Source organism: Neolamprologus brichardi, chromosome 7 (assembly GCF_056152115.1).
Source record: "Neolamprologus brichardi isolate AB-2024 chromosome 7, ASM5615211v1, whole genome shotgun sequence".
Lineage (NCBI taxonomy): Eukaryota > Metazoa > Chordata > Actinopteri > Cichliformes > Cichlidae > Neolamprologus > Neolamprologus brichardi.
In genome coordinates this window covers 24,325,559-24,350,900 of record NC_142110.1, presented here as the reverse complement: position 1 = coordinate 24,350,900, position 25,342 = coordinate 24,325,559, and the positions used below count along the sequence as shown (strand labels likewise).

The 25,342-nt window shown below is 37.9% G+C and overlaps 1 protein-coding gene across 2 annotated transcripts in view; it reads left to right on the top strand.

The window, feature by feature from the left end:
- asz1 (ankyrin repeat, SAM and basic leucine zipper domain containing 1) overlaps window positions 1-25,342 on the top strand; it is a 41,682-nt gene that overhangs the window by 9,528 nt on the left and 6,812 nt on the right. For both annotated transcript variants that reach the window (XM_006782312.2, XM_006782311.3), the window contains 7 exons: window positions 712-823; window positions 13,530-13,641; window positions 13,810-13,944; window positions 14,221-14,339; window positions 17,959-18,031; window positions 18,563-18,619; window positions 24,652-24,764. In XM_006782312.2, the coding sequence (XP_006782375.1) occupies window positions 712-823; window positions 13,530-13,641; window positions 13,810-13,944; window positions 14,221-14,339; window positions 17,959-18,031; window positions 18,563-18,619; window positions 24,652-24,764 (721 nt within the window). The remainder of the gene's footprint in view (window positions 1-711; window positions 824-13,529; window positions 13,642-13,809; window positions 13,945-14,220; window positions 14,340-17,958; window positions 18,032-18,562; window positions 18,620-24,651; window positions 24,765-25,342) is intronic.

Below are 25,342 nucleotides of genomic sequence, written 5' to 3'. Positions count from 1 at the left end.
TTATCATAGACGGCCACAAGAGGAACATGACCAAGCAAACATGCTGGATAGTGGCAATTGGTCTTTTAAAATAAGAGTGAGGGCAAAAGTAAATCAAGGGCAGATAGTGACATTCATTCAGACATTTAAAAACCTAGTAGTAGTAGACATCCGCTATTAATGTAGCCATTAATGTAGCCATTAATGTAGCCATTAATGTGCCTGGGCAACTGGCCATGTAATAATCACTTCAAAATGATTTTGTCAATGCAATAACGTAGTATTTGAGGTCTCTAAAATTGGACTATTCTGAAACTGCTTTGTTTCTTTGATATCTTTTCATGACGAGCATCAGCCAAACGTGAATCAGCTTTCAAACCCATATAGTATAATTCTTAATGCTTCCTCTAAAGCTTTACTAGACTCAAACAAGGATGTGTTTTTTGGTTGCACGTCCAAGCAGCTGCATCGACACCAGACAACAATGTGCCTGGCATGAGTTTCACACACAGGTGGATTTTGTCAGCTGCAGTCTGTCTGCATCTTCTCTATTCAAGAGCAGGACACAAAATAAGCAAAAAATGTTGTCTCTATTGTCAGTGGCAATCTTTATATGTGTATAATTGGTGCCAGCTTGATATGGTTTTAATGTATTTTTTAATAGTCCGAGCTAAACTAAATGTTTATTAAAATAGAAGTGACTCTTAAAATTGTTGTTGTTCTTTTCCACAGATCACTGGACGGTGCTCATGGCCAGCTGCACGGCATCTGCCAGTGAGGACAAAATTGCACGTTGCGTGGAGCTTCTGCTGTCCAGAAATGCTGACCCCAACATGGTGGACAGGTGAGGGAGGGTGCAGATGTGTTTTAGGTCAAAATATTTATGGGATTTTCAACACAGTACGCACAGTCACACCCGTTTTGATGTAGGCCAAATAAAAACACTTCATACTTTTCTAGAACAGCGGAGGAAAAAAACGAGGTGCTGGATCACATTTCCTTTGATGGTTCTCGTATGTTTAGCTGCCATGTGGTAGCATTATGCACCACTGTGCTCCATACAGTGTGTGTATATTTGTGTGTTTTGTTTGGAATGTCCTGTTATGGCATGTACATGTACAGACGGGTATCAGACAGACAGACAAACAAACATAGAGTGTAAAGGGTGGGCAAGAGACTAGAAACTTTTTTACACATTTTGTTGAATTGAACCCAGTCAGTGTGGTGTTGGTAGTTTGTTGGTCCAAAGCCTTAAAGTGTATGTGAAAAAACAACGCACAACAGAGCGGGCTTTTAAGCACTGTAGCACAACTGAAATGCTCCTCAAGCTGTGTTGATATGATACCTTGAAAGTTTGTGTGTGAAATTTTGGATGCTACCGCCTCTTAGTTACTTTAAATAATTAGAAAATTTGCTGTTGTCTGGCTGTGTTTTTGAAAAATTATTAAGGTCTATATTAAGTTGACTGAGTTGCCTGGTTTCCCAGAGGTTTAGCTTGCAGCACCATCAACCTCTGGATAGCTGCTTATGGTCCCAAGGGGGGAGACCTGTGCAATAATTTTATAATGTAAAAAAAATGTAAATAATAATGATAAAACTGAAAAAGATGTGTATGTTTTATGTGATGAGAGGGGGGGAAAGGTGTTTCTTAATTAGAGATGGCATGACACTAGGGCTGCCACAAACGATTATTTTGATAGTCAACTAGTCATCGATTATTTTTGCGATTAGTCGACTAATCAGATCATACATCCATTGAACGTAAAACGTACAGCTTATTGCACCAGCATGCATCTGCTCTTATATAACTATCATTAGCTTACAGCTTTAAGTGTTTAAGGTATGTGCTAACTAAAAATAAAGACAAGATGATAGTTTATTAAATTTTAATGAAATTTGTAGATTGTTTTGGTGGAGTTTAATAAACTCCTTGCTATCTAAAATACCACGGGATACCGGAGTATATTCTCGAGCATCTCACACTTCTGATAATCAGTTGTCTGCTTGACGTTTATTCAGCTGTGTAAAAACTATAACTTTAATCTCAGCCAAACCGATTTACTCAGGAACAAATAAAATACTGAAAAAAGCCAAACAATAACATTTTTAAGTTATCTAAGTGACTTATATATGTTTAACCTGAGTAGCGAAAGACGGCGGTGGGTTTGGAAACGATTTGCCGGGAGTCCGGTGTTCTCACGGCTCTAGTGAGCCTTGCCCCGGCTAGCTATCGAGCTAGTGGGTAACAGACGTCTCCGAAAACATCGGAGCACTTTTGAAAATTGTGGTGTCTTGATAAACTGAGCAGATATTTGAGGTTTACACAGCTCCATTCTTGCCTGAAAATATGTTAAATGTTTATTTTGTGACCCAGAAAGAATAATAAGAGTAATATTAAAACTAACTAGCTGCCGCCATTGTTGGAAACTGAGCTGGGCCGCGCTATGAATTCTGGGACGCAGCTTCTTCTTCTTCGGGGTTTAATGGCAGTTGGCATCCTTGTACATTCAATGCTGCCATCTTCTGTTTCAGTCCGTTATTACACTCTTAAATCCTACTACTTATTCCTGCGTCTTTTGTGATCTTACAAAGCTTCAAACAACACGTCGACTATTAAATCAGTTGTCGACGATTTTGATAGTCGACGTAATCGTGACTAGTCGACTAATCGTGGCAGCCCTACATGACACCACTTTTTTATGTCCGATACCGATACCATAAATTTGGATATCTGCCGATACCGATATGAATCCAATATAGTCAGTGTTGGGGAGTAACGGAATACATGTACCGCCGTTACGTATTTAAAATACAAAATATGAGTAACTGTATTCCGTTACAGTTACCGTTTAAAAAGGTGGTATTTAGAATACAGTTACTTTGTTGATATAAATGGATTACACAGCGGTACTTCCCAGTTTTATATTGTGGCGGCTCAGGACTGTTTGGGTTTTGTTTGACAGCTACGTTCTGTTGTTCCAGGCGGCAGTGTTACGGTTGCCATGGTTACAGGGTGACGCTCTCTCTCTCTGCGTGTTTCCTGGGTGAGAGAGCGGCATTTTGTTGTTGTTGTGCTAAGCTAATAGGCAGAATGCTACAGGTATAGCTCTAAAGAATGTAGCATCATGGGCAGTGTAGTCCGTGCTGCAGGGAGAATGGACTGCCATACCCGTTATGTGTCTGTGAGCGAGGGAGGGAGAAAAAGGAAAAGTACGAGCTGTCATCGAGCAAAAACGGGAGCTGGAAGCATGTAAATATAATAATAACCACTGCAGCCAAGAAGAGAGCCTGACGAGCCCAGTTGTAAGTAAGCTATTAAGACTCGACTGTACACCGTGTTCGTGTTTTCCTCCAAAAACAATAAGTTCCGTTGGAGCAGCCTTTCAACGCCTCTCTCTGTCTCTCACTAGCAAAGTTGACCCAGACAACAAAGTAAAGCTAGTTTTCGGCTACGAGCCCGACACAGAACCCACCGTATTAGCCAGAGGTCCCTTTACTACGGTTCGGAGCCGCGGACCTTCAGTAACAGTAATAAATCACAGCAATAGTACATTCAGTAGTTGTAAACAGCATGATAATATATTAAGTAATCCAAAGTATTCAGAATACGTTACTCTCATTGAGTAACGTAACGGAATACGTTACAGAATACATTTTGGGGCATGTATTCTGTATTCTGTAATGGAATACATTTTAAAAGTAACCTTCCCAACACTGAATATAGTGTATTTTTTAATCAATAAAACTGCTTTTTTAAATATCTTTTTGTATAAGCTCATACTCAAGTTAAAAAACAAAACAAAACACTAAAGGTATTCTGTTATACCTGTATGCAAAAAATACACAGCACCCAAATATTTCATAGTTCAGCAATACTGATCAATCTAATAAACTTAAACCTACTCCATCCTCCCTATTCTGGTATTTTAAAGAGTAAGCAACCTAAATAATAGGGTTCTAAAACTCCCAGAAAAAAAAATAGATAGGGAACCACCCTCCACCTCATGATGCTTAATCGACGTAATCAACTATAATTTGATGCAGTGTGAAAAAAAAAAAAATACACAGAAATAAATTATTTTTCAAGACTAATTAAATAGATTCAACATCTTTCTTCAACAGAATTGCAGACTGCACAGATGGTACCTTCCCAAAGGAAAAAGTACTATAGCTTACTAGGGTATATTAGACTTAACAGTTACTATATACAGTAATGGACTTCTATACATTTTACATCAGATTAAAACTTTGGGTGTAAGAGTCAGATAATTATTTATTAAAAGCTAGACATTTTAAATGAGAATAAGAAAGAAAAGTATGTCTTTGTGCCCCCTTTTCCCTGTTCATGCCCTATCGGCCCCCCTGGCTAAACTTTGCTAGATCCCCCCTGCACAGTTACCAGCCGTCAGCTACGTAGAAAACGATCCTGGTGTAGAAAGTAATATTAAATAAATTCTAACAACATCTTATCAAGCTTAAACGTGCTGCTGTTGTTCAGCCGCTGGTTTCCTCTTTCTGGCGCGAACAAACAAGAGAGACGGACTCGCGCCAGAAAAGCCGATCAGCTGATCATTAATCAGTTTCATGATTGAAGTAGCAGCAGGAGAGAGAGAGAGAGAAAGAGGCAGTCGCTCCATATATCGGTTGTTAAGCTTAACGTGGGAATGCTTTACAAACATTCAGAGATGAACTTACACACTTGCTTTACTTCGCTCTGGGATAACTTCCTCGGAGATGAAATGCCGGATTAGTAGCGATGCTACAAATACATACAGCCGCTCTATCACGTGACGCATACTGCTCCGACGTGTTACGGTTATGAGCAGAGTTATGCCATGTCGCAAGTTTTGTGAGGTGCTTTTTTGATATTTAATGGATCGGATTACATTTTTTATTTCTCTCCGATATCCGATCCAGTAAGTTACGTCAGTATCGGACCGATACATAATATCGGATTGGTCCATCTCTAGTCTTAATTGACCCTAAGGACTTAAGCAGCTACTTTGGGAATTTGACTTTTACTTTATAAATGCACACAGATTGCTAACATATTGTAATTGTTGCAGTCATGGAGTATGTGGTGATGAGTGCATCTTGTCTGCTCAATCAAATAATGAAAAACAAAACCTAAGTTTTACAAAATTTTACACCAAAAAGCATGTCTTATTTTGCGGCAATGTGTGACAGTTGCCACTAGAAGTGTTTATTTGGAATGAGAGGAAGAGATGTTATCAGAAAGAGTGCATAATTGGCATTGCCGGATTGCTCAAAGCTGTGAGGCCAGTGCCAAAACTGGCTTTGTTCTGATGCTCTGAGCTTTTGGTGTCAAGCCCCATGTATTCAAACTCTGCAATAATACCAAGAGTTTGATGAAACTGAACTGAATAAAAATGCATCTTGTTTTCCTTTTTACAATGAGCAGAGCAGGTTCAATGTTTTAGGCTTGCCCTGTCTTTTCTCAGCAGCATGCGCACACAGAGCAACATTCATGTTTCTTTCTTTTACTTCCCTCATTAGGCGTAGGCATTAATGGGGCCTTTTTAGTGTGTAACAATAATATGTGAATGTTATAATGAATCAGGATTATTTAAATTAATATTCACAATGTTACCAGTCTTGTGCTTTCCTCTTCAGTTACTTACAGTCAGATGCAACAGTATGAATGGATCAACATGCCAGAATTAAATCCCCGGTCCACTGATCAGTATTTCACCATCTTTGCCACTTAACTTTAATATTTAATATGAAATAATGTCGAAATTGAGTTTAAAGAAGGAATTAATATTTCACTAAAGGATATTACTAAAATTTTTACAGATTTACCCTTTTTTGCCCTAAACCGACATCTGTAAATCTCTGAACAAGGGAAGTATGCATCTTCTTCCATTTACTAAGATCAACAGCAGACTTTGTGAAAATGATTTGGTTCTGTAATGTGTTTTGCAGCATCTTGGGCTTCAAGTTTCTAACTGTGAAAGATGCAGTGAATGACGGTCAGGTAAGGGCTGAGATTTCACTCAGGATCGAGGCTGTTCCTTTGTCCAGGTGCATCTGTTGCATAGCAGTCAGCCCCTTCTTCAGGTCCTCTGGGTCTGTGACACCAATCTGGAAAACAGACTGACAGTCTGACTGACAGTGATTACACTGGTTTTGTCTTAGCGCAGCATTTGATATTGTAGATTGGGATAGGCAACTCCAGGCCTCGAGTGTCAGTGTCCTGCAGGTTTTAGATGTGTCCAACACAGCTGATTCAAATTGCTAAATTACCTCCTCAACATGTCTTGACGTTCTCCAGAGGCCTGGTAATGAACTAATCATTTGATTCAGGTGTGTTGACCCAGGGTGATATTTAAAACCCGCAGGACACCGGCACTCGAGGCCTGGAGTTGCCTACTCCTGCTCTATTGGCTCATCATAGCAACTCAGCTCATTTGCAAAGCTAACAAACTGTGTGTTTAACGTTACTTCAGAGATGCCCTCATAGCAAGGCTTTCTAACTGCACGATGAGAGATGGCAGCCTTGGTGCACAATTACGGTTTAGTTTCACATAGTGTAACATAGTGTAACACTATCTACTGCCAGACCTACCGCAATATATAATACAAACATCACACTAGATCTGAAAGCAAATAATGTTTTATGTTACACACAGATTTCAGGCTGCCACAAAAACTCTGTTTGTACTGAATTGTTAGTATGTTACTCCCTACATTAACTAGCTGTGTCTTTTTGTTTCTGAATTATACATTTGGTCAATTAGACAGCAAGAGATTTGCAATAGATGGCAACAGATATGACATTTGTCATTGTTATTCATGGACTGTTCCTGTCCAAAGTCATCATTGCAGTTGAAAACAAATTTTGCTTTTCATTTAAAAAATAGGTCCTAGATTATGGAGGTGTGGAGAAGCACAGAATCCTAGATGTTTGAGTTGTGAAGTTTGTGCACTCTTTGATGGTTAGTGCATCAAAGAGTGCATGTCATCTGCTGGTGTTGGAGCTGCTTGGTCCATTGTGTTTTATCAAGTACATGGTCAACACAGACAAAAACACAGTAGTATGAAATAAATAGATTCTTGAATTGTAAATTATACAGATATAGGCGTGTAGAGCTACAGAACAAAAGACGGACCTGGAAATTAATTAATGTTGTAACAATAATCATGGAAACACCTCTGGGCACATAACAAAACAAAATGATATGTTGTAGGTCTCCCTATAACCATGATTTTGTTTTTGTCTGATTTCAAACCAAGATAAATAAGAATCCTTGGAAAATGAAAGCTCTTTTAAAGACATAGGTGTTACCCCAAATTGCACTGGTTGCAACAACATTGTGAAACTTTAATTCAGGGGTCTCCAACTCCAGTCCTCAAGGACCGCTGTCCCGAAACTTCTCCATGTGTCCCTATTGCAGCACACCTGAATACAATTAGTATGTCATTAGCAAGACTCTATGGCTACGTTCACACTGCAGGCGAAAGCGCATCAAATCCGATTTTTTTGACCCTATGCGACCCATATCCGATCATGGTATGACAGTGTGAACGGCACAAATCCGATATTTTCAAATCCGATCTGGGTCACTTTCGTATGTGGTACTGAATCTGATACATATCCGATGTTTCAGAAAGCGACCGCTGTGTGAATGGTCAAGTAGCATTAAATTCGTCTTTTACGTCACTGACACAAGACAGACACCAATTATCAGCGCCGGAGAAGACATCGCGAACGCTTCCTGGCCATCCGGTGAAACTGCTGGGAAGACAACTTTGGAGAAACGTGAACATTTTATTTGTACTGCATAATCTGCAGATTCTGACAGAAATCTGCAACTATCCTTTGAAGCACCGCTCCTCTCTAAAACAGCAATAAGGATAATTATTAGGTTATCTACATTATTATGTAAATAAAAAAATAACTTAAAGCAAAAATTGGGAAACGTGAAGTCTGAAGTCTTTATATTAAGGGCCATAAGTCAAACAATACCGTTTGCTCTGGGTCTAAACAGCGCGTTGTGTGTGACATCTTCTTTTACGCATGCGGGCCGCTTTGAGCATTCACACTAGAGCGCGTTTGCTGTCACATTTTATTTGTAGTGTGAACGAGCAGACAAAAAAATCGGATTTGATCAAAAAATCGGAATTGAGCATTAAGACCTGCAGTGTGAACGTAGCCTAAATAACTTGAATGCATGCTGAGGTGGCAATCCATTTGATTCATGTTACAGCAGCTCATAAATGAATGAACATGGTGCAATAAAAGTATTTTTACAAGTACATTTTTCTGAACACTTACATTTACTTAAATTTACTTGAGTAGGGTTAGGAGTCGAGTTAGGAGTTTCCACTCCAGCATGCAGTCAAGTTCTATAGAGTCTTGCTAATGACCTAGGGACAGGGGACACATGGAAAAGTTTCAGGACACCGGCCCTCAAGGAGACGACTTCTTTAATTGAAGCATCAGTGGCTAACTTCAAGAGGTGTTGAATGCCAGCTAAAGCGACAATGACAAATATTTTATACATGCATAAAAAATGTAAAACTCAAAAAAGGTGTGTCTTAATTGACCCTAAGGACTTAAGCAGCTACTTTGGGAATTTGACTTTTATATTCTAAATTATATTTATGGCTGCATGTATTAATACAAGCCCCGTACCCAAGCTGGGTAAGTTTGGTATCCATCAGTCTCTGCAGTGATTGGATATAAACTCTGGTTTCCTGCCTCAGAAAAGAACTTGAAAAATGTCCTCTCATGGAAAAGAATGTGGACAGACCATTCTTGAACCACTTTTACTGTTACCATCTGTGGAATTTTGCTGTGTCAAAGTGTGGGTGCAGCCCCCCAGTGGCCTTGTTTAGCTTTCCCTAATCCTCTGCCACACTGTCACAGCCAGAATGTCATTATATGCACGACATATGCCACCTGAAACCCCGTGTTGGTACAAAAAGACAGGCTGTAGCATTAGGAAATTGATTGGTTCCTTCCCAGACAAAACATTTAAAGTTAAGTAACAAGACACAGAAGGATGTAGATGAAGGGAGGAGGTGAGGAGAGGGGCCAACAGCCCCCAACATTAAAAAAAAGAAAAAGAATGTGAGGTTCATGTGGGTGCAGAGGATAAACCTTCCCCACCTCCTCATCGCCTCTTACGTCTGAATATCAAACCAATGATTAACACCAGCTGCTCGTTCCTCCGTTTTAGGGTAAACAAGAATTCTCTGTCATCTCTCACAGTCCTGCAGGAGCACAATGTGGGGTCCATTGCCTCCATGTGTCCCCTGTTTTTTTTTTTTTTGGTTTTTTTTCCACCTTCACTGTGCTGATCTTTGCTAAACGCATTAAAGGTAATGTACACACCGGATAGGGCTCATTCAGAGACATTTTTAGTGGCTTTTTCCTTGCAGTCATTCAAAAAGTTTGGAAAACATGAGGGGTTTGCAAACTTTGTGATGTAGCAAAAATATTTACTTTGTATTAGTATTTATTTTAATTAGAAAGGAGGCTGCAGAATGTCTGCTGACATTGAAAGTTTTATGAATGGTGTTATACCCATCTCTGCTTCTCAACAATTTTTTTTCTACAGAAAGTCAAAATCGAGATTCTTCATTGAGATAGAAAAAAAGAAAAGCTCTTACTTATTTCCCAAAAGGTTGATTCTGTTCATTTGGACGTAGCGTTTTCAATGGGGGAACTGGAGCATAAACTGGGTGTCATCAGGACACCACAACATCCCCACAGACACAGTGCCCAGGGAAGCAGAAGAACATCACGTCAAGAAGGCTCTGAGTAAATTCCAGCTTGTGGAAGACCTATGCTATTTTGTTTAGGTCTTATCAGTCTTACAAATGTGATTGTTTCTGTTCTTTCTTCCTGTCTGTATTTAAAAGTTGAATCATACCTCTCCAGCTGCCCAAAACAGCCACAATAGGCTTATCTGTGAGTTTCTGTGATTTTCAGTACCTGCAGAAGAATCCACAGTCTGGGAGAACCTCAGCTGAGAGGCCTTCTCAGCAGAACATCAGATTCATTTTTTCATCTTTTCTTATATTCGCATCACTGGCACCAATTTCTGTTGGTTTGCATCACTCAAAAGTGTTGTGCTTTGTGTTTGTTATAACATTGGAGATGTTTGCATGACTGCTTCTTTACCTTTATGCAATTCTTCGTATTCCTTTTTTGTTTTAAACTTTTTTATTTTGCACTTTGGCTGGCCTGGTACTCCTCACAGGTACCCAAACTATCTATGCGTGGGTTGGTAGCAGCAATGAGTTACTTTTCCCTTTACTGTCATTTATAGGGGGGAAAGCTGTTGCTCAAGATTCATTATTTGGCAATAGTTATTTTGTCACTAAAGAGAAGATATCTTTCCAGGTGCTTATGTAAATTTATTCATTGTAAAATCTTAAGATTAGATTGTGGAATCTATTTGAGAGTGCTGACCAAGGTGCAGTGAGATATTTCTGGAAGTCATTGTTCTTCCTCATAGGAGGAACAATTTTTATACTGAATTGTCTGCATATTGATCAGCCCACTCTTTGGGAACGGTCCAGAACTCACAGTGTGAAGGACACACATACAGAGAACACACAGAAGTGGTCTGTGAGTGACCTTGAGGCCTGTCTCACACCATAACAACCCTTGGGAAAATAAAATAGGAGGGAATGGAAGCAGAAACTTTATGACCCTTCCTATCTTGTTTTCTTGCCACTCTAGCCACTGATTAGTGAGCACAGAGGCATGTTACTAAAGATGTTGTCATAGCCATTGTCACATTTGTTTGAGTTCACATGGAACATTAACTTGTGATTTCTGGGAATTTGTTAAATGAAGACGTTGATGCGTTTACTGCTTATCATCATCGGTGTTCAACAAAAACCTCTGATGTGCTGCACAGATTTAGACTCATTTCACAAACATCACCTCCCTGTAGGGGCACTTCTAAGTTCAAGATGATTTGCTGGCAGTTATGTAAACATTTTTCCCGATCACAGTTTTACCTTTAGGCTTACTCACATATCGTGTTGAACTTAAGTAAACTTTTAGAGATTAACTAAGTTTTAGACCTGTGAATCAACTGAAGCATAATTGCATGTGAATTGTGAATTATGGATTATTCCTTAAAATGCCTCCTATTTACTTCCTGATGTTTTTTTTCTAAATGTTTGACATACGCACACAGACACACACACAGTTCCTCATAAAAGAATTAAGTGAAGTGATAAATTGGCCCCTAAACTTTCCCAGCCCTTGGATTGATGTATTTTTCTTGTCTGTTATGTTTGAGTCACAGGTGATAAGACAGAGGACGTACTTTACTCTAGCAGAAGTTATTTGATATAAGGCCGTGTTTAAGTGGAAGCAAACACATGGAGGCAATAGACTAATAACTAACTATAACTACTAACAATAAACAAGAAAGGTGAAAGTTGTTAAAACCAGGGCACTGTTTTAAGACTCCCTGGAATTTGATGGACATGTTTATAAGTGATCTTCACTTATCACTATAGTGTTTCCCTTTTCCTGGCCGTTTTTAGTGTGAGTTCTATTTATCAGTCAAGTTTGAGCAGGATTTGAAGGTACATGGCCCAAATGGAGATCAGAAGAGGAATTTGCTGATTTGCATTTGCTGAAATGAAATGTCAGCTGCCATATGATTATATATCTATTTTAATTATCATTTTTCAAATCTATCTTCATTCATGAAGCTGATGGATGAGAGACATGGGATTCAAAGAATCTCAAACTGAAATCTAAGAGTGAACGAACAATGATGGTAGAAAATTTAACACATTTCTTTGGAACAAGCCAGAAAGCTTTTCAAGCACATTATATCAAATTTGTATGCAAATCTGAGCATATAATTTTCAATTTCTGTGCCCACTACAATTTTTTTTTAACTTAACCTCCTAAGACCCGAACTCTTCCACGGCATGCATTTTTAATTTCTCTTTGATATTTGGGCATATTGGGGCCCAATGAATGTAAAAACAAAGAATTACCAGATTTTTTTAAACCTTATTTTTGTTTTTATGAAAAATCAGAGCCACATTTTGATAGAACAGTAGCAGTATAATGTCCTCGTAAGTGGATATCAGGCCCTTGTAAAGCAAAATTTAGTATTTTGGTCTAAATAACCCAAAATGTGATGTCCACATATGTGGACGCCAGGTCCTAGGAGGTTAAATAATACTTAAAAATATTTGCCTTCATGCATTTCAGGATGGCTGATGAGAGACGAGACTTGCTTCTAGAAGGACTTTGGTTGATTATACTGCTATTTATTTTTTATTTTTTGTACTGAGCTTTGTAGCTTTCACTTGGAACGGATGGTTAGTCTGCTGGTTGACAAGCTATAGGGTTCTGAAATTCTGAAAACCGTGTAGTGATTGTGACTCGGTAGGTAACACTCAAGACTGATGGCTCTTTTAGCCTGCATGTCATCAGATGACTCTTTAACTTTTTATTATCTTTTAAAACTTTATCTGCATTCATAAATGTTGTCCAACAGACAGAACAGTGAGTCCACTGGCTATACTGCAAGCACTAAAACACTGGCCTTTGTCCAGAGGCTGATTCAGCAGGGTGCTGTTTTAGTACAGTGCGCAAGGATCCAGACTGTAGTTGTGGTCTCAATATTTCAGTATTATTGCAACTTTTCAATTATCACTGAATTCATTACTTTTATAATTCAGTGATAGTGGTATATCAGATATATTTTGTTAAGATATAAGGCTGAAAAAGTGGCAGTACAAGTACCTGCAGACGTTTTGAAGATGTTTGGGCTGTGACTCTGGAATCTCTACCTGTTCCCACTGTACTATCAATCAAAAATACTCAGTGTAGGTAGCATACCTATAACAATTCCCCAGTTCTATGATGCCATAGAACTGCTTATCTTGTCTGAATTATGGTACCAAAACATCTTGTTTCTTATGGGTCATCAGCTGTGACTCAGGGGCTTGAGCAGGTCACCTTAATCAACACCAGGTCCAATCTCTGGGTCTCAATCTCTTGGGAAGATAAGAAATGCATACTAAGGCATGTTGTAGAGAATAAAAGGTATAGAATAAATCACTTTATTGGTAGGTGTGTGTGTGTCTGTGTGTGATAATGTGGCTTGTAGTGTAGAAAGCCTGGGAGTGTTCAGTAAAAACAGACAAGTGCTATATAAATGTGTCTATTAACAAAGACATAAGAAAGATCAAAGTAGAAAATCACCAATCTTCATCAAACACTTGTTGAAATGGGGAATGTGGTTGCTCAGTCGCGTAGTAGTATAGGCTTCACTGTGGCTCCAACCTGAAGGACTATCTATAACATGGTATCTACTGCACCCTGGTGGTTTTTCCATATACTATTAATATGTGTACCCATTTTCATTGGTCACTGTACTTGCTGTGTCTTCACTCAAAAGACTAATTTCACATTCTCTGCTGCTTCCATATATTCTCTCCACCCCCAGAATGGTTTAAAATTATTTTCTTAAAATTGTCCTTTTCCTTTGTCCTTATCTTCTCTCTGTTTTCTTGTCTGCTACTCCTCTCAGGTCCCAAATGACCTGCTTGATGTTGGCAGCCAGGGACAACTACAGTAAAGTCATCAACCTCCTGGTGTCCCATGGGGCTGAAATCAACGTCCAGGAACGCAATGGATTCACAGTGTGTTACTTATGTTTGTCAAGTCAAAGTTCTTATGTTGTGGCCTTCAGTTTAACTGTAGCAGACCCTGTAACAGAGGGCACAGTGTAATATATAATGCATAATTGTTATCATGATAACATTTGTACTTTGACCTTATGTATGTAACTAATGTATTTTTTTTGTTAGGCTTTGACTATAGCAGTGCAGTATGGAAGAGAGGAGGCAGTGCTGAAACTCCTCCAGCTGGGAGCAGACAAAACCATCAGGACAAAGACTGGCAAAAGCCCTGCTGATCTGGCTGAGAGTTTCAAACACAGACAGGTACCTAAAGTACTTAGATGCTTTTACATGCCACCTATATGCTTTTAGCATGTCAGAAATGCAGTATTATAATGCTTATAAGCATTAATTGAATTGGTTTGGGGCCATGAATCTACCCACTAAAGGGTCTAGTTTGACTCATTGGATGGGCTTATGCAACTTTTGAGTTATTTTAAAGTTACAGTGATGCACTTGTGGTATGCTGTACTGTCAAAAACATTTTCTACCATCAGCTGCTTAATCTTACAGAGTTCATGAATATGCGTTTGTTCACAGATTTCGAGGATCCTGGCCTCTTCCTCAAACATCTCTAATGTCCAGGCCTTTGGATCCATGGAGGACACGCTATCTAAATTCTTCAAGACTAACTCTGAATTTCCAACTCCCAAGGAGAGGTAAGATAACTCTGAATGCCCTATAAGCATTCACTTGCATGCATTTAGGGCTTTTGTTTGTTTGTTTGGTTGGTTGGTTTTTTTTACACAGCAATAGGTAACATTCTTAAAAGGTTTCTCGATTCTGAACCCATCATCACAGAAGCTTCAGATTTCTAAAGTGTTTTATCAATATGGTAGTATTATTTTAACTTGTTTGTCTTCTTTTGTTGTTGTTGTTTAATTCCTGTCCGTGAAAACTTGTGGTTGTATAGGGCTGTGAGTTTACAACAGGTAAAAACAATATGTGTTCAGACTTGATTGTCAGTGCTTGAGTGACGATGGACTCTGTTCATACAACTCCTCTTTACACCAATTATCTCTTGTCATTACAAAACTCTATTCTAGTCATCACTGTAGCTTAATGGCCCCTGTTGGATTCTTAGTGAACCAGTGTCTGTGTGGCAGGTGTTGTTGAACCATTGTCGAACCAGACATAAACAATAATAAACCTTCTGCATGAATGTTTAGTCCATTCAGGCACTGCTGGGCAATTATCATCAGCCAGAAATGTAATTTTAGACCACGTCTGGCACTGTGAATTGGAGGCTGTAAACATTTTAGCTGCCTTTCTCTCTTGTCGGCTACAAATACGTTAAAACCCATGTTACACATTAAACATGTTATGAACATCATGAGAAGAGAAGCTAATTTCTGAAGCGCGTCATGCCAGCAGTCAGACTGGAACTGCGAGTACTCTGTGGTTACTCTAATGTGTGTGTACTCCTTGTTGCTCTATTTTGATCCTGAAAGTAGAAAATGATGTCTTTACCCCTTTGACCTCCACGTCAAATGCTGATTTAGAAAGAATGAAAATGTAAAAAATGCAGATCGATCCTCAAAAGCACAAGAGTTTCTGCTTTTTAGCACTGTTGTTTTCTTCTTCTTCTTTTAATCAACAGTAGAGTAGTCAGAAAATCGAATACATTTTGACTCCCGTCCTGTCCCAACAAGTACCGTACTTGGTAGGGATTCTCTGGTAATTAATTTTTTTATGCTGTTAAATGGGAGCAAAAATTCTAAAAAATTTCACTACCTTTCAAAAACCTTCTGAAAATGAATCACTACTTAAAGTGCTAGTAGAATTTAAACAAAAAAATGTGCAAATAGTTCAGATAGTTCCATAAGTTTGAGTAAAGCTAGAAATTAAATCAAAAAGCTTTTTTTTCCAGTCCAAAATAACGAGTTTCCAAAGTTTACAGATGATCGTTCATGGATTCACGACTGCAGTGGATGTGCTCTGGAGTGAGGCTTGCTCTTATCTTTGAAATGATGTTCTCAGCTGCTGATAACCATGGTGAAGATGCTCTCTTCCATGACTTCAGCAATTTGAGAGGTGCATAAGCCTCTTTTCAGGACAAACTCATCTATACACCTTTGTTTAATGCAGGGCAAAACAGAAATAGAAAACACTGCTACTAATTAAAAGTTTGTTTAGATAAATATTTTGACTGCCTGGCCAAAAAAAAAGTCACCACCTGGATTTAATCAAGCAAATAGGTACAAGCCTCCTATTTACAATTACTGCATGGGCAATTATCTTTCAGCTGGCAACAAGTTATTTATCCCCGAGTGGTGCAATGAGTTGCTTCTCATTTCATAAACAACCATGTCGAAAGACACATCTCGTGGTCGTGGAAGAGATGTTAGTGTGTTTGAGAGGGGTCGACTCATTGGTATGCTTCAAGCAGAGAAAACATTTAAGGAGATTGCAGAAACTACTAAAATTGGGTAGAGAACTGTCCAGCGCATTATTAAAAAGTGAAAGGATAGTGGGGACCCATTGTCTTCGAGGAAGAAATGTGGCCGGAACAAAATCCTGAATGATTGTGATCGGCGATGAAGTCAAATCGAAGAAAAACAACAGTAGAATTCAGGGCTATGTTTACTAGTGCAAGTAAAAGCATTTCCACACACACAATGCGAAGGGAACTCTAGTGATTGGGACTGAACAGCTGTGTAGAAACCAGTAATCAGTGAGGCAAACTGGGGAAAAAAGGCTTCAATTTGCTATGGAGCAATGGGAGGTAGTCATGTGGTCTGAGTCCAGATTTACCCTGTTCCAAAGTGATGGGCGCATCAGGGTAAGAAGAGAGGCAGATGAAGTGATGCACCCATAATGCCGAGTGTACAAGCCTGTGGGGGCAGTACTATGATCTGGGGTTGCTGGAGTTGGTCAGGTCTAGGTTCAGCAACAGTTCAGCAACCTGACTATACTGAATAACCAGGTTATTTCACCAATGGGTTTTTTCTTCCCTGATGGCACAGGCATATTCCAAGATGACAATGCCAGGATTCATTGGGCTCAAATTGTGAAAGAGTGGTTCTGGGAACATGAGACATCATTTTCACACATGGATTAGCCACCACAGAGTCCAGACCTTAACCCTATTGAGAATCTTTGGGATGCGCTGGAGGAAGCTTTGCGCAGCATCAATGCAAGCTCTTGGTGACAAATTAATGCAACACTGGGTGAAAATAAATCTTGTGACATTGTAGAAGCTTATTGAAACAATGCCACAGAGAATGCTTGCCGTAATCAAAGCTAAAGGCGGTCCAATGAAATATTAGAGTATGTGACCTTTGTTTTTTTTTTTGGTCAGGCAGTATATTTATTATTGTTTCTCAGATGGTCAATGCCAATTAATCTGTTTTAACTGACTTTTTAAAAAAAAAAGAAAAAAAAAAGAAAAATTCCCTTGTGGGCAGTTTATCCTTCATGCCCCAGTCTGGGAGCTTGAGGGGTGCTGTCTCGACAGTGTAGGTGATACTGCCCCGATAGTTTCCTGTGGTGTATTGCAATTACAAAAACACATTTAAGTAGTTTAGTATATGACACGTTGACAATAAAATACAGCGTCGATGAATTTTTATAATCTTATGCCATCGAGTCGTTGCAGCCCTCATGTAGACAGGGAGTTCTTCTGGAACTTTAGCATAAATGCTATAGAAAAACAAGTACACTTATAACCACAGGAAAACTTAGACACAGCACAAAATATAGTGCAAATTCACCAGAATCACAGTGCTACCACATACAACCTAAAAAATATTCTTTTTTAAAAATCTGATACCAAAGATTTAGTGTGTTTAATTTTTGTAATTTAAAAGTGTCCCTCACGTCATTGCTGTTGTGAAATCAGTTCTTTCTCATAGACTAAATATTTGCAGTAGCTAATGTTATACATAAGCTTTATAATATATCTGGTAACTTGGGCACCATCTTAACATTTCATTGTGTCCGGTCAACAGAGTACAATGTTAACATAAAAAAACTGTCTGCTAACATTACGCCAGCGATTTAAAATGAGTTTTTAATAAAGAAGTTTATATGTTTAAGGACATTTTTTTCTATGGTATCAGATTGAGGATGGCATCTTAGATTCAACAGTAAAGTGTGAAGTTTATTAAAAATCTATTAAAAGCTATGAATATTTGGTTGAGAAAGTTGTTTCTGTTGTAAACTGGACAGTGCAGAAGTTTTTAGTTGACTAGTTGTCCACACCCTTAGCCACATGGGTTAATATTGTGTAATAACTCAGTTAGCTGTAAGTCACAGTGGAATTTCTGCCCTGTTCAGTGTAAGCAAGCTTGATGACCTGGAGCTCCTCCTGCATGGCCTTAACCTGGGCTACCTCACTGACATTATGACTGTAAGTACTCTAGTGCACCCTGCAATAGGATATGTCTGTATGTTGGTGTGTTTTCTCTGATCAAAAATTTATATTTTGAATGCATAGTACTTTTCTTTTAAATATGAAAGATTTCTCTTATCTCAAAAATTCTAGGATATTGAGCAGATATGGTGTGTTATTGGACACAGTGTGATATATTATTGATGTAATAGGTGAGCTACAATGAAATGAGCACAGCTGCCTTATTGACACAGATACGTCTAGGCTTGTGTCTTGTAGGAATGTGTCTTGTAGTTTACATATTTTACTTGGTACTAAATAATAGATGTAATGTGTTGGATTAGCTTGGCCTGAATTAAACTCGGGGTGAGCTTTGTTTTTAGGCCCTATCTGATTTATGTGGACCAGCTTTGACAGCTGCAGGTGGCTTTCTGTTACTGTATGGAAAAGTGTTATGCAGGTACATCTGCTTCAGGTTGTGAAGTTTTGATTTGGTAAATGTTGAGTGATCTTTTCTGTTTTTGGCTTTCCACATACACACATGCACAGGAAAATGATATCACCTGGAGTTACCTGTTGACCATGGAGGAGGACGACCTTAAGAAGGTAGAGGATGTCTGTAACATCTGTGTGTCTGTCAGCTCTCTTTTCTGGCTGCCAGATTTGATGATGACCGAGAAAGAGAGAGGAGTAGCTGCTGATGTCACCCTTTAAGAAGAGATTAAATGGATACATACTACACTTCTGCAGTATGGGAGAGAAATCAAAAATGTGTAAAAGGTGAATGTATGCAAAATGTTTGCATACATTGTATATAATTCACAGTAAATTAGAGGCAATTGACTGATCAAATTATATGGAAGCATGATTAAACTTCAGAAAAGTTTACTTTATATACCATCGCTCAAGCACCGGGTGTTCAAAGTGCATCACAAAAAAATTTATAAATAAAACTAAAAGCGAGAATAAGGGAAAATGATAGAAAATATAATATTAAGTCTATGGTGTAGCTACATTAGTTAAAAGCAGTTCTGAGTAATACCGTTTTGAAACAATAACAATAAACAATAGCTTCGGTTGGAGAAAATCTCACTTTAGTGGTATAAATGGAACGGTTCTTATATAGAGCTTTTCTACTTTACCTGACCATTTAAAGTGCTTTATACAACTACTGGGCCCCGTTCACACAAGCACTTTCTTTGCTTTTTCTATACAAGTGCTTTCTAACATTCACACACATATAGAGAGCAACTTGGGGTTGATATCTTGCCCAGGGATATTTGGCATGCAGACTGGAGCAGCAAGGGATCAATCCACCAGATTTCTAATTAGTTGACCTGTTCTACCCCCTGAGCTACAGGGGTCCAAGGTTCTTCATACTGTATAATTACCGTATTTTTCGGACAATAAGGCGCACTTTCGATTTTGAGAAAATTAAAGGATTTTAAGTGCGCCTTATAGTGCGGAAAATACGGTATACTATACTATATTGTATGAATGGGGTCTATAAGGCACATTGATGATTTAGAGGAAGAAACTGCATTTGCATTACATTTTTGGTGAAGAAATTCATAAAGTCATTGCTAATTAAGTGAATACTTGGTTTAACAGAGGTCTGGCTCTCTGTCAGTCTGGCTTCAATGTGGAAATGAAACCTGGGGTTGTTCCTGTTTTATTTAATCAGTGATAAATAGTAAGGTTTCCTAGCTTTACAGATGGCATTTTTTGTAATAGAGTAACAACCTATTTTTTCAGACTATATGAAGATCTTCTAAATGAGTGGAATGCCATTTCCTCTTCGGTTTGTATGTTGTCTGCTTTATGATGTGCATTTGTATGTTATACAAGTAAGTCAAGCATGTGTGATATGTTGCATTCTTCTTTTGAGGTTGTATGTAGTGAGGGTGTAAGAATTGTTCCTGTGACTCATCAGATTTTCTGTGTATTTACTAGTGTATTATGATCTACAGCAGGGGTGGGGAACTCCAGGTCTCAAGGGCCGGTGTCCTGCGGGTTATAGATATCACCCTGGTTCAACACACTGACGACGTTCCAAGTCGTTAATAGACGACTTGGAACGGCGAATCGAGGACCTTGAACAATACACAAGAATGGATGATTTAGTCATAAGTGGACTGGAGACGCAACACCGAACCTACGCCGGAGTAACAGCTGGGGGAGGTAAAGATGGTGAAGATGCCCCGGTAGAGGAGCTGCAAACGCTTGAACAGCAAGTGATAAAATTCCTTCAAACGAAGAATGTAAGTATTCAGAGCCATCATATTGCAGCATGCCACACGCTCCCCAGGAAAGACAGTAAAACAAAGCCATCAATTATTCTTCGGTTTGTGAGTCGCAAAACAAAGATTGAGTTACTGAAACAGGGTAGGAAGCTTAAAGGGACTGGTGTGTATTTAAATGAACATTTAACGAAAAAGACTGCTGAAATTGCAAGACAGGCACGCAGCCTGAGAAAACAAAATAAGATACAAGCGACATGGACGAGAAACTGCAAAGTAATGATAAGACTAAATGGCAATCCCGAAGAAGCGAAAGTTGTGATGATAAGAGAACTCAAAGACTTAGAGCAATATAAATAATCAGGAATCTGCTCTGGAATCTATTGGAAAAGTGACGATTGGATAATGAACAATGGGTATGGAAAGTGTTTCTGGCCTTACGGCTCAAAAAACAACAACAAAAACAAAAACACATAAATGACAAGTTTGGACACAGATTATAGGTTTCCATTCAGAGATATTGAAGAGGAAGAATTTGATTATGAAAAGGACTGTCAAGGTGGTTATTTTGCCACACACGCTGAGAAAACGAACTTCAAAACGTTTAACTATGCAGAGCACAACATGCATGACCCTGAAAGTAACATTGACCCAGATACCCACTTCTACAATAACACCAATAATACTTGTGAGTACTATACAGATGACCAATTCAATATGAATATTAAAATGGCAAATGCATTGTCGGTCATACATTTCAATAGTAGAAGCCTGTATAAAAATTTTTCTAAAATTACAGAATGTTTAAGTAAGTTAAAAAAGTTTAATATAATTGCAATATCAGAAACATGGCTCGATAATGAGAAAATTAGTGAAATGGGACTGGAAGGATACGAATTATTTACAATGAACAGGGTGAATAAAAAAGGAGGCATGTTGCCTTATATGTAGATAAAGTTTTGAAATGTAGTCTGATTGAATGTATGTCAAGCACCATAGATAACGTATTGGAATGTGTCACTATTGAAATCCATGTTGAAAAAGCTAACAATATAATTATAAGTTGCATCTATAGGACACCAGGTTCATGCCTTGAGACATTCAATGAAAAACTTGCTGCTATGTTTAGCAACCTAAATGATAAAAAAGTGCAAATAATTTGTGGTGATTTTAATATAGATTTGCTAAACCCAAATGGACATCAGAAAACAACAGATTTCATAAATACAATGTATAGTAACTCCCTTTTCCCTGTAATTATAAAACCAAGTAGAATAACAATTGATACAGCTACATTGATAGATAATATATTCACAAATAAAATTGACCATGAAATAGTAGGTGGACTTCTTATAACTGATATAAGCGATCATCTTCCTGTTTTTGCAATTTTTCAAAATTATTTTGGGATTAAAACTAAACAAAAGAATCAAATATTTGATATGATACGACTTAGAACAACAGGAGCCATTGCTGCCCTCCAGGTGGACTTAAAGGAACACAATTGGAATGAGGTTTTTGCAAATGAAGATTCAAATAGTGCATATGATGCATTCTTATCAACTGTAATTTCACTATATGAAAAACATTGTCCTTTAATGAAAATCACTAGAAAGCATCACAGATCAAATAAGCCATGGATCACAAAGGGGATAGAAGATGCATGTAAAAAGAAAAATAATCTATATAAGAGATTCATAAAACAGAGGACAAAAGATGCTGAAATAAAGTACAAGTTATATAAAAATAGATTAGTAAATATTATAAGAACAAGTAAGAAAGAATATTACCACAAATTATTGGAGCAAAGTAGAAGTAACACACAAGAAACATGGAGGATATTAAATAGTATAATCAAAAAGGGCTCAAAAAATAAGAATTATCCAGATTATTTTAAAAAAGATAAAGATATTGTGCTTGATAAAACTAAAGACATTGCAAATGAATTTAATGATTTCTTTGTAAATGTTGGCTTTAATTTAGCAAAAGAAATTCCAGAGTCAAGAAATAATAACGACCTAAATAAACATATTACTCAGAATGTGTCCTCCATGTTTATTGGTGCTGTAACTCATAGAGAAATAATTAACATTGTGAAGACATTTAAAAATAAAAAGTCCACTGACTGTTTTGGTATTGACATGATATTAGTTAAAAGTATTATAGAATATATAGTGCAACCTTTCGCATACATTTGTAATCTGTCCTTTCAAACTGGTGTATTTCCCTCACAAATGAAAATAGCAAAAGTTATTCCAATCCATAAAAACGGAGAGAGAAGTCAGTTTACCAATTATAGGCCAATATCACTGCTCCCACAGTTCTCAAAAATTTTAGAAAAGTTATTTGTTAATAGACTTGATAAATATATTGAGAAGCATAATCTCCTAAGTGATAACCAATATGGCTTTAGAGTGAAAAGGTCCACTTCGATGGCAGTGATGGAACTTGTAGAAGGGATATCTAATGCTATAGATAATAAGGAATATACTGTTGGTGTTTTTATAGACTTAAAAAAGGCGTTTGATACGATTGATCATTCTATATTAATGAATAAACTAGAGAGATATGGCATAAGAGGGTTAGCATACAAGTGGATGAAAAGTTACCTGGATGACAGATATCAATATGTCGAATTCAATAATGTAAAATCTAAGCAGTTGAAGGTAACTTGTGGTGTTCCTCAGGGCTCTGTGCTGGGCCCTAAATTATTTATATTATACATAAATGACATATGTAGCATTTCCAAACTGTTAAAATGTGTATTGTTTGCTGATGATACCACTCTGTATTGCTCAGGTAAAAACCTAGAACAGCTTCTGACTACAGCGGAAAAGGAGTTAAATATATTAAAAAACTGGTTTGATGTAAATAAGTTATCATTAAATATAAAGAAAACAAAATTGATTATTTTTGGCACTAGACAAATGAAAAATGTATCTAAAATCAGGGTTAATGGAATTGAAATTGAAAGAGTGTACGAAAATAAATTTCTTGGAGTGATAATTGATGATAAGCTGAGTTGGAAGTCTCATATAAACCATGTGAAAACAAAAATGTCAAAAACCATTGCTATTCTCTATAAAACAAAGCATGTCCTGAACAAAAAATCATTATACACACTCTATTGTACTCTGTTGCTTCCATATATGACTTACTGTCTGGAGATATGGGGTAATGCATATAAAACGAACACTCTTCCTATTTTCAAGTTGCAAAAAAGAGCTATAAGAATTATAAACCAATCAAACTATATAGAACCAACTAATATTTTGTTTATTAATCTGAATACCCTGAAATTTTATGATTTAGTTGAATATAAAATGGCACAGATAATGTATAAAGCACAAAATAGCTTGCTTTGCCCCAGTACTCAGAAGCTGTTCAAAGTCAGAGAGAGTCAATATGACTTAAGGGGAACAGATTTCTTTAAAAAAAACAAGATAAGGACAAATATAAAGCAGAGATGTGTTTCTGTTAGAGGAGTTAACCTGTGGAATAGTTATGACAGTGATTTAAAAAGGTGTAGTTCATTTTCCTTGTTTAAAAATATGTTTAAAAATAGAGTATTAGAAAAATATATATATCAAGAATGAAAAGAGCAAAAAGGAAACAACAAAAACAAAAAACAGAAAACCTCTTGATTCTTTTGCTTTGATGTAGTTACTTACTAAGGTGGTGGTGTTTTTTCTTGTTTGTTTGTTTGTTTGTTTTGTTTTTGCTTTGTTTGCCTTCTCTCACCCCAACCGGTCGCAGCAGATGGCCGCCCCTCCCTGAGCCGGGTTCTGCCGGAGGTTTCTTCCTGTTAAAAGGGAGTTTTTCCTTCCCACTGTCGCCAAAGTGCTTGCTCATAGGGGGTCATATGATTGTTGGGCTTTTCTCTCTGTATCTATGAAGCGCCTTGAGGCGACATTTGTTGTGATTTGGCGCTATATAAATGAAATTGAATTGAATTGAATTTTATTATTTGCTTCGAGCCCTGTGTACAGGAGCTGCATGCTAAAAGATCTTTTGTTAAAAGGGTTGGCGTAATAAGCAAATGCTTCAGCCAATACCTTTTGATTAGCCTTGTCTCATGCTTTCTTGCTTTGTGGTAAATCTTTGTTCTGTCTTCACTGAGATATTTGAATGCTAATCAATAAACATATCAAACAAACAAACAAACACACTTGAATCACATGATTAGTTCGTTACCGAGCCTCTGGACAACTTCAGGACATGTTGAGGAGGTAATTTAGCCATTTGAATCAGCTGTGTTGGATCAAAGACACATCTAAAACCTGCAGGACACCGGCCATTGAGGTCTGGAGCTCCCCACCCCAATCTACAACATCAAATGCTGCGCTAAGACAAAACCAGTGTAATCACTGTCAGTCAGACTGTCAGTCTGTTTTCCAGATTGGTGTCACAGACCCAGAGGACCTGAAGAAGGTGCTGACTGCTGTGCAACAGATGCACCTGGACAAAGTGGACCTGGAAACAATCAGGCAACTGGGACCTGCAGACAGTGGGTAAGGTTACAGATCTTAACATATATAGTCTTAAGTTTACCCTGAAGCCTTCCTTGGTGCCAAGATGTTGTTTTTTGTTTTTTATTTTATTTATCAATTTATTTACTTTTGCTCTTTAAAAACAAAAATAGTTAGCATTTTATTACTGTATTGTTCTCAACAGTGTATTTAACACCAGAACCAGGCAAATGTTTTGACTGAGTTGTCAAAGTGTGAACTAAAAATGAGAGCCTTCAGTTTTCTGGCCCCTCTACTGTGGAACCAGCTCCCAGTTTGGATTTGAGAGACAGACACACTCTGTACTTTTAAAATGATGCCTAATAGCTTTCTGTTTCTCAAAGCTTGTAGTTAGGGCTTGATCTGGTGACTCTGAACCATTCCTTAGCTACAATGCAGTAGGCTGACGGTGCCGGCGGTTTTATTCCGTGATGCATTGAGCTTTTCTTCTTCACTTCTTCACTATTTTCTGTGTGTTTACATCACTCCTCTGTTTTTGCCTCCTTCTTCTATGGCAAAGAGAGACCTTTTGTCCTGTCTCTCTTTGTTCTCCCCTCCCTCCACAACCAATTGCAGTTGCT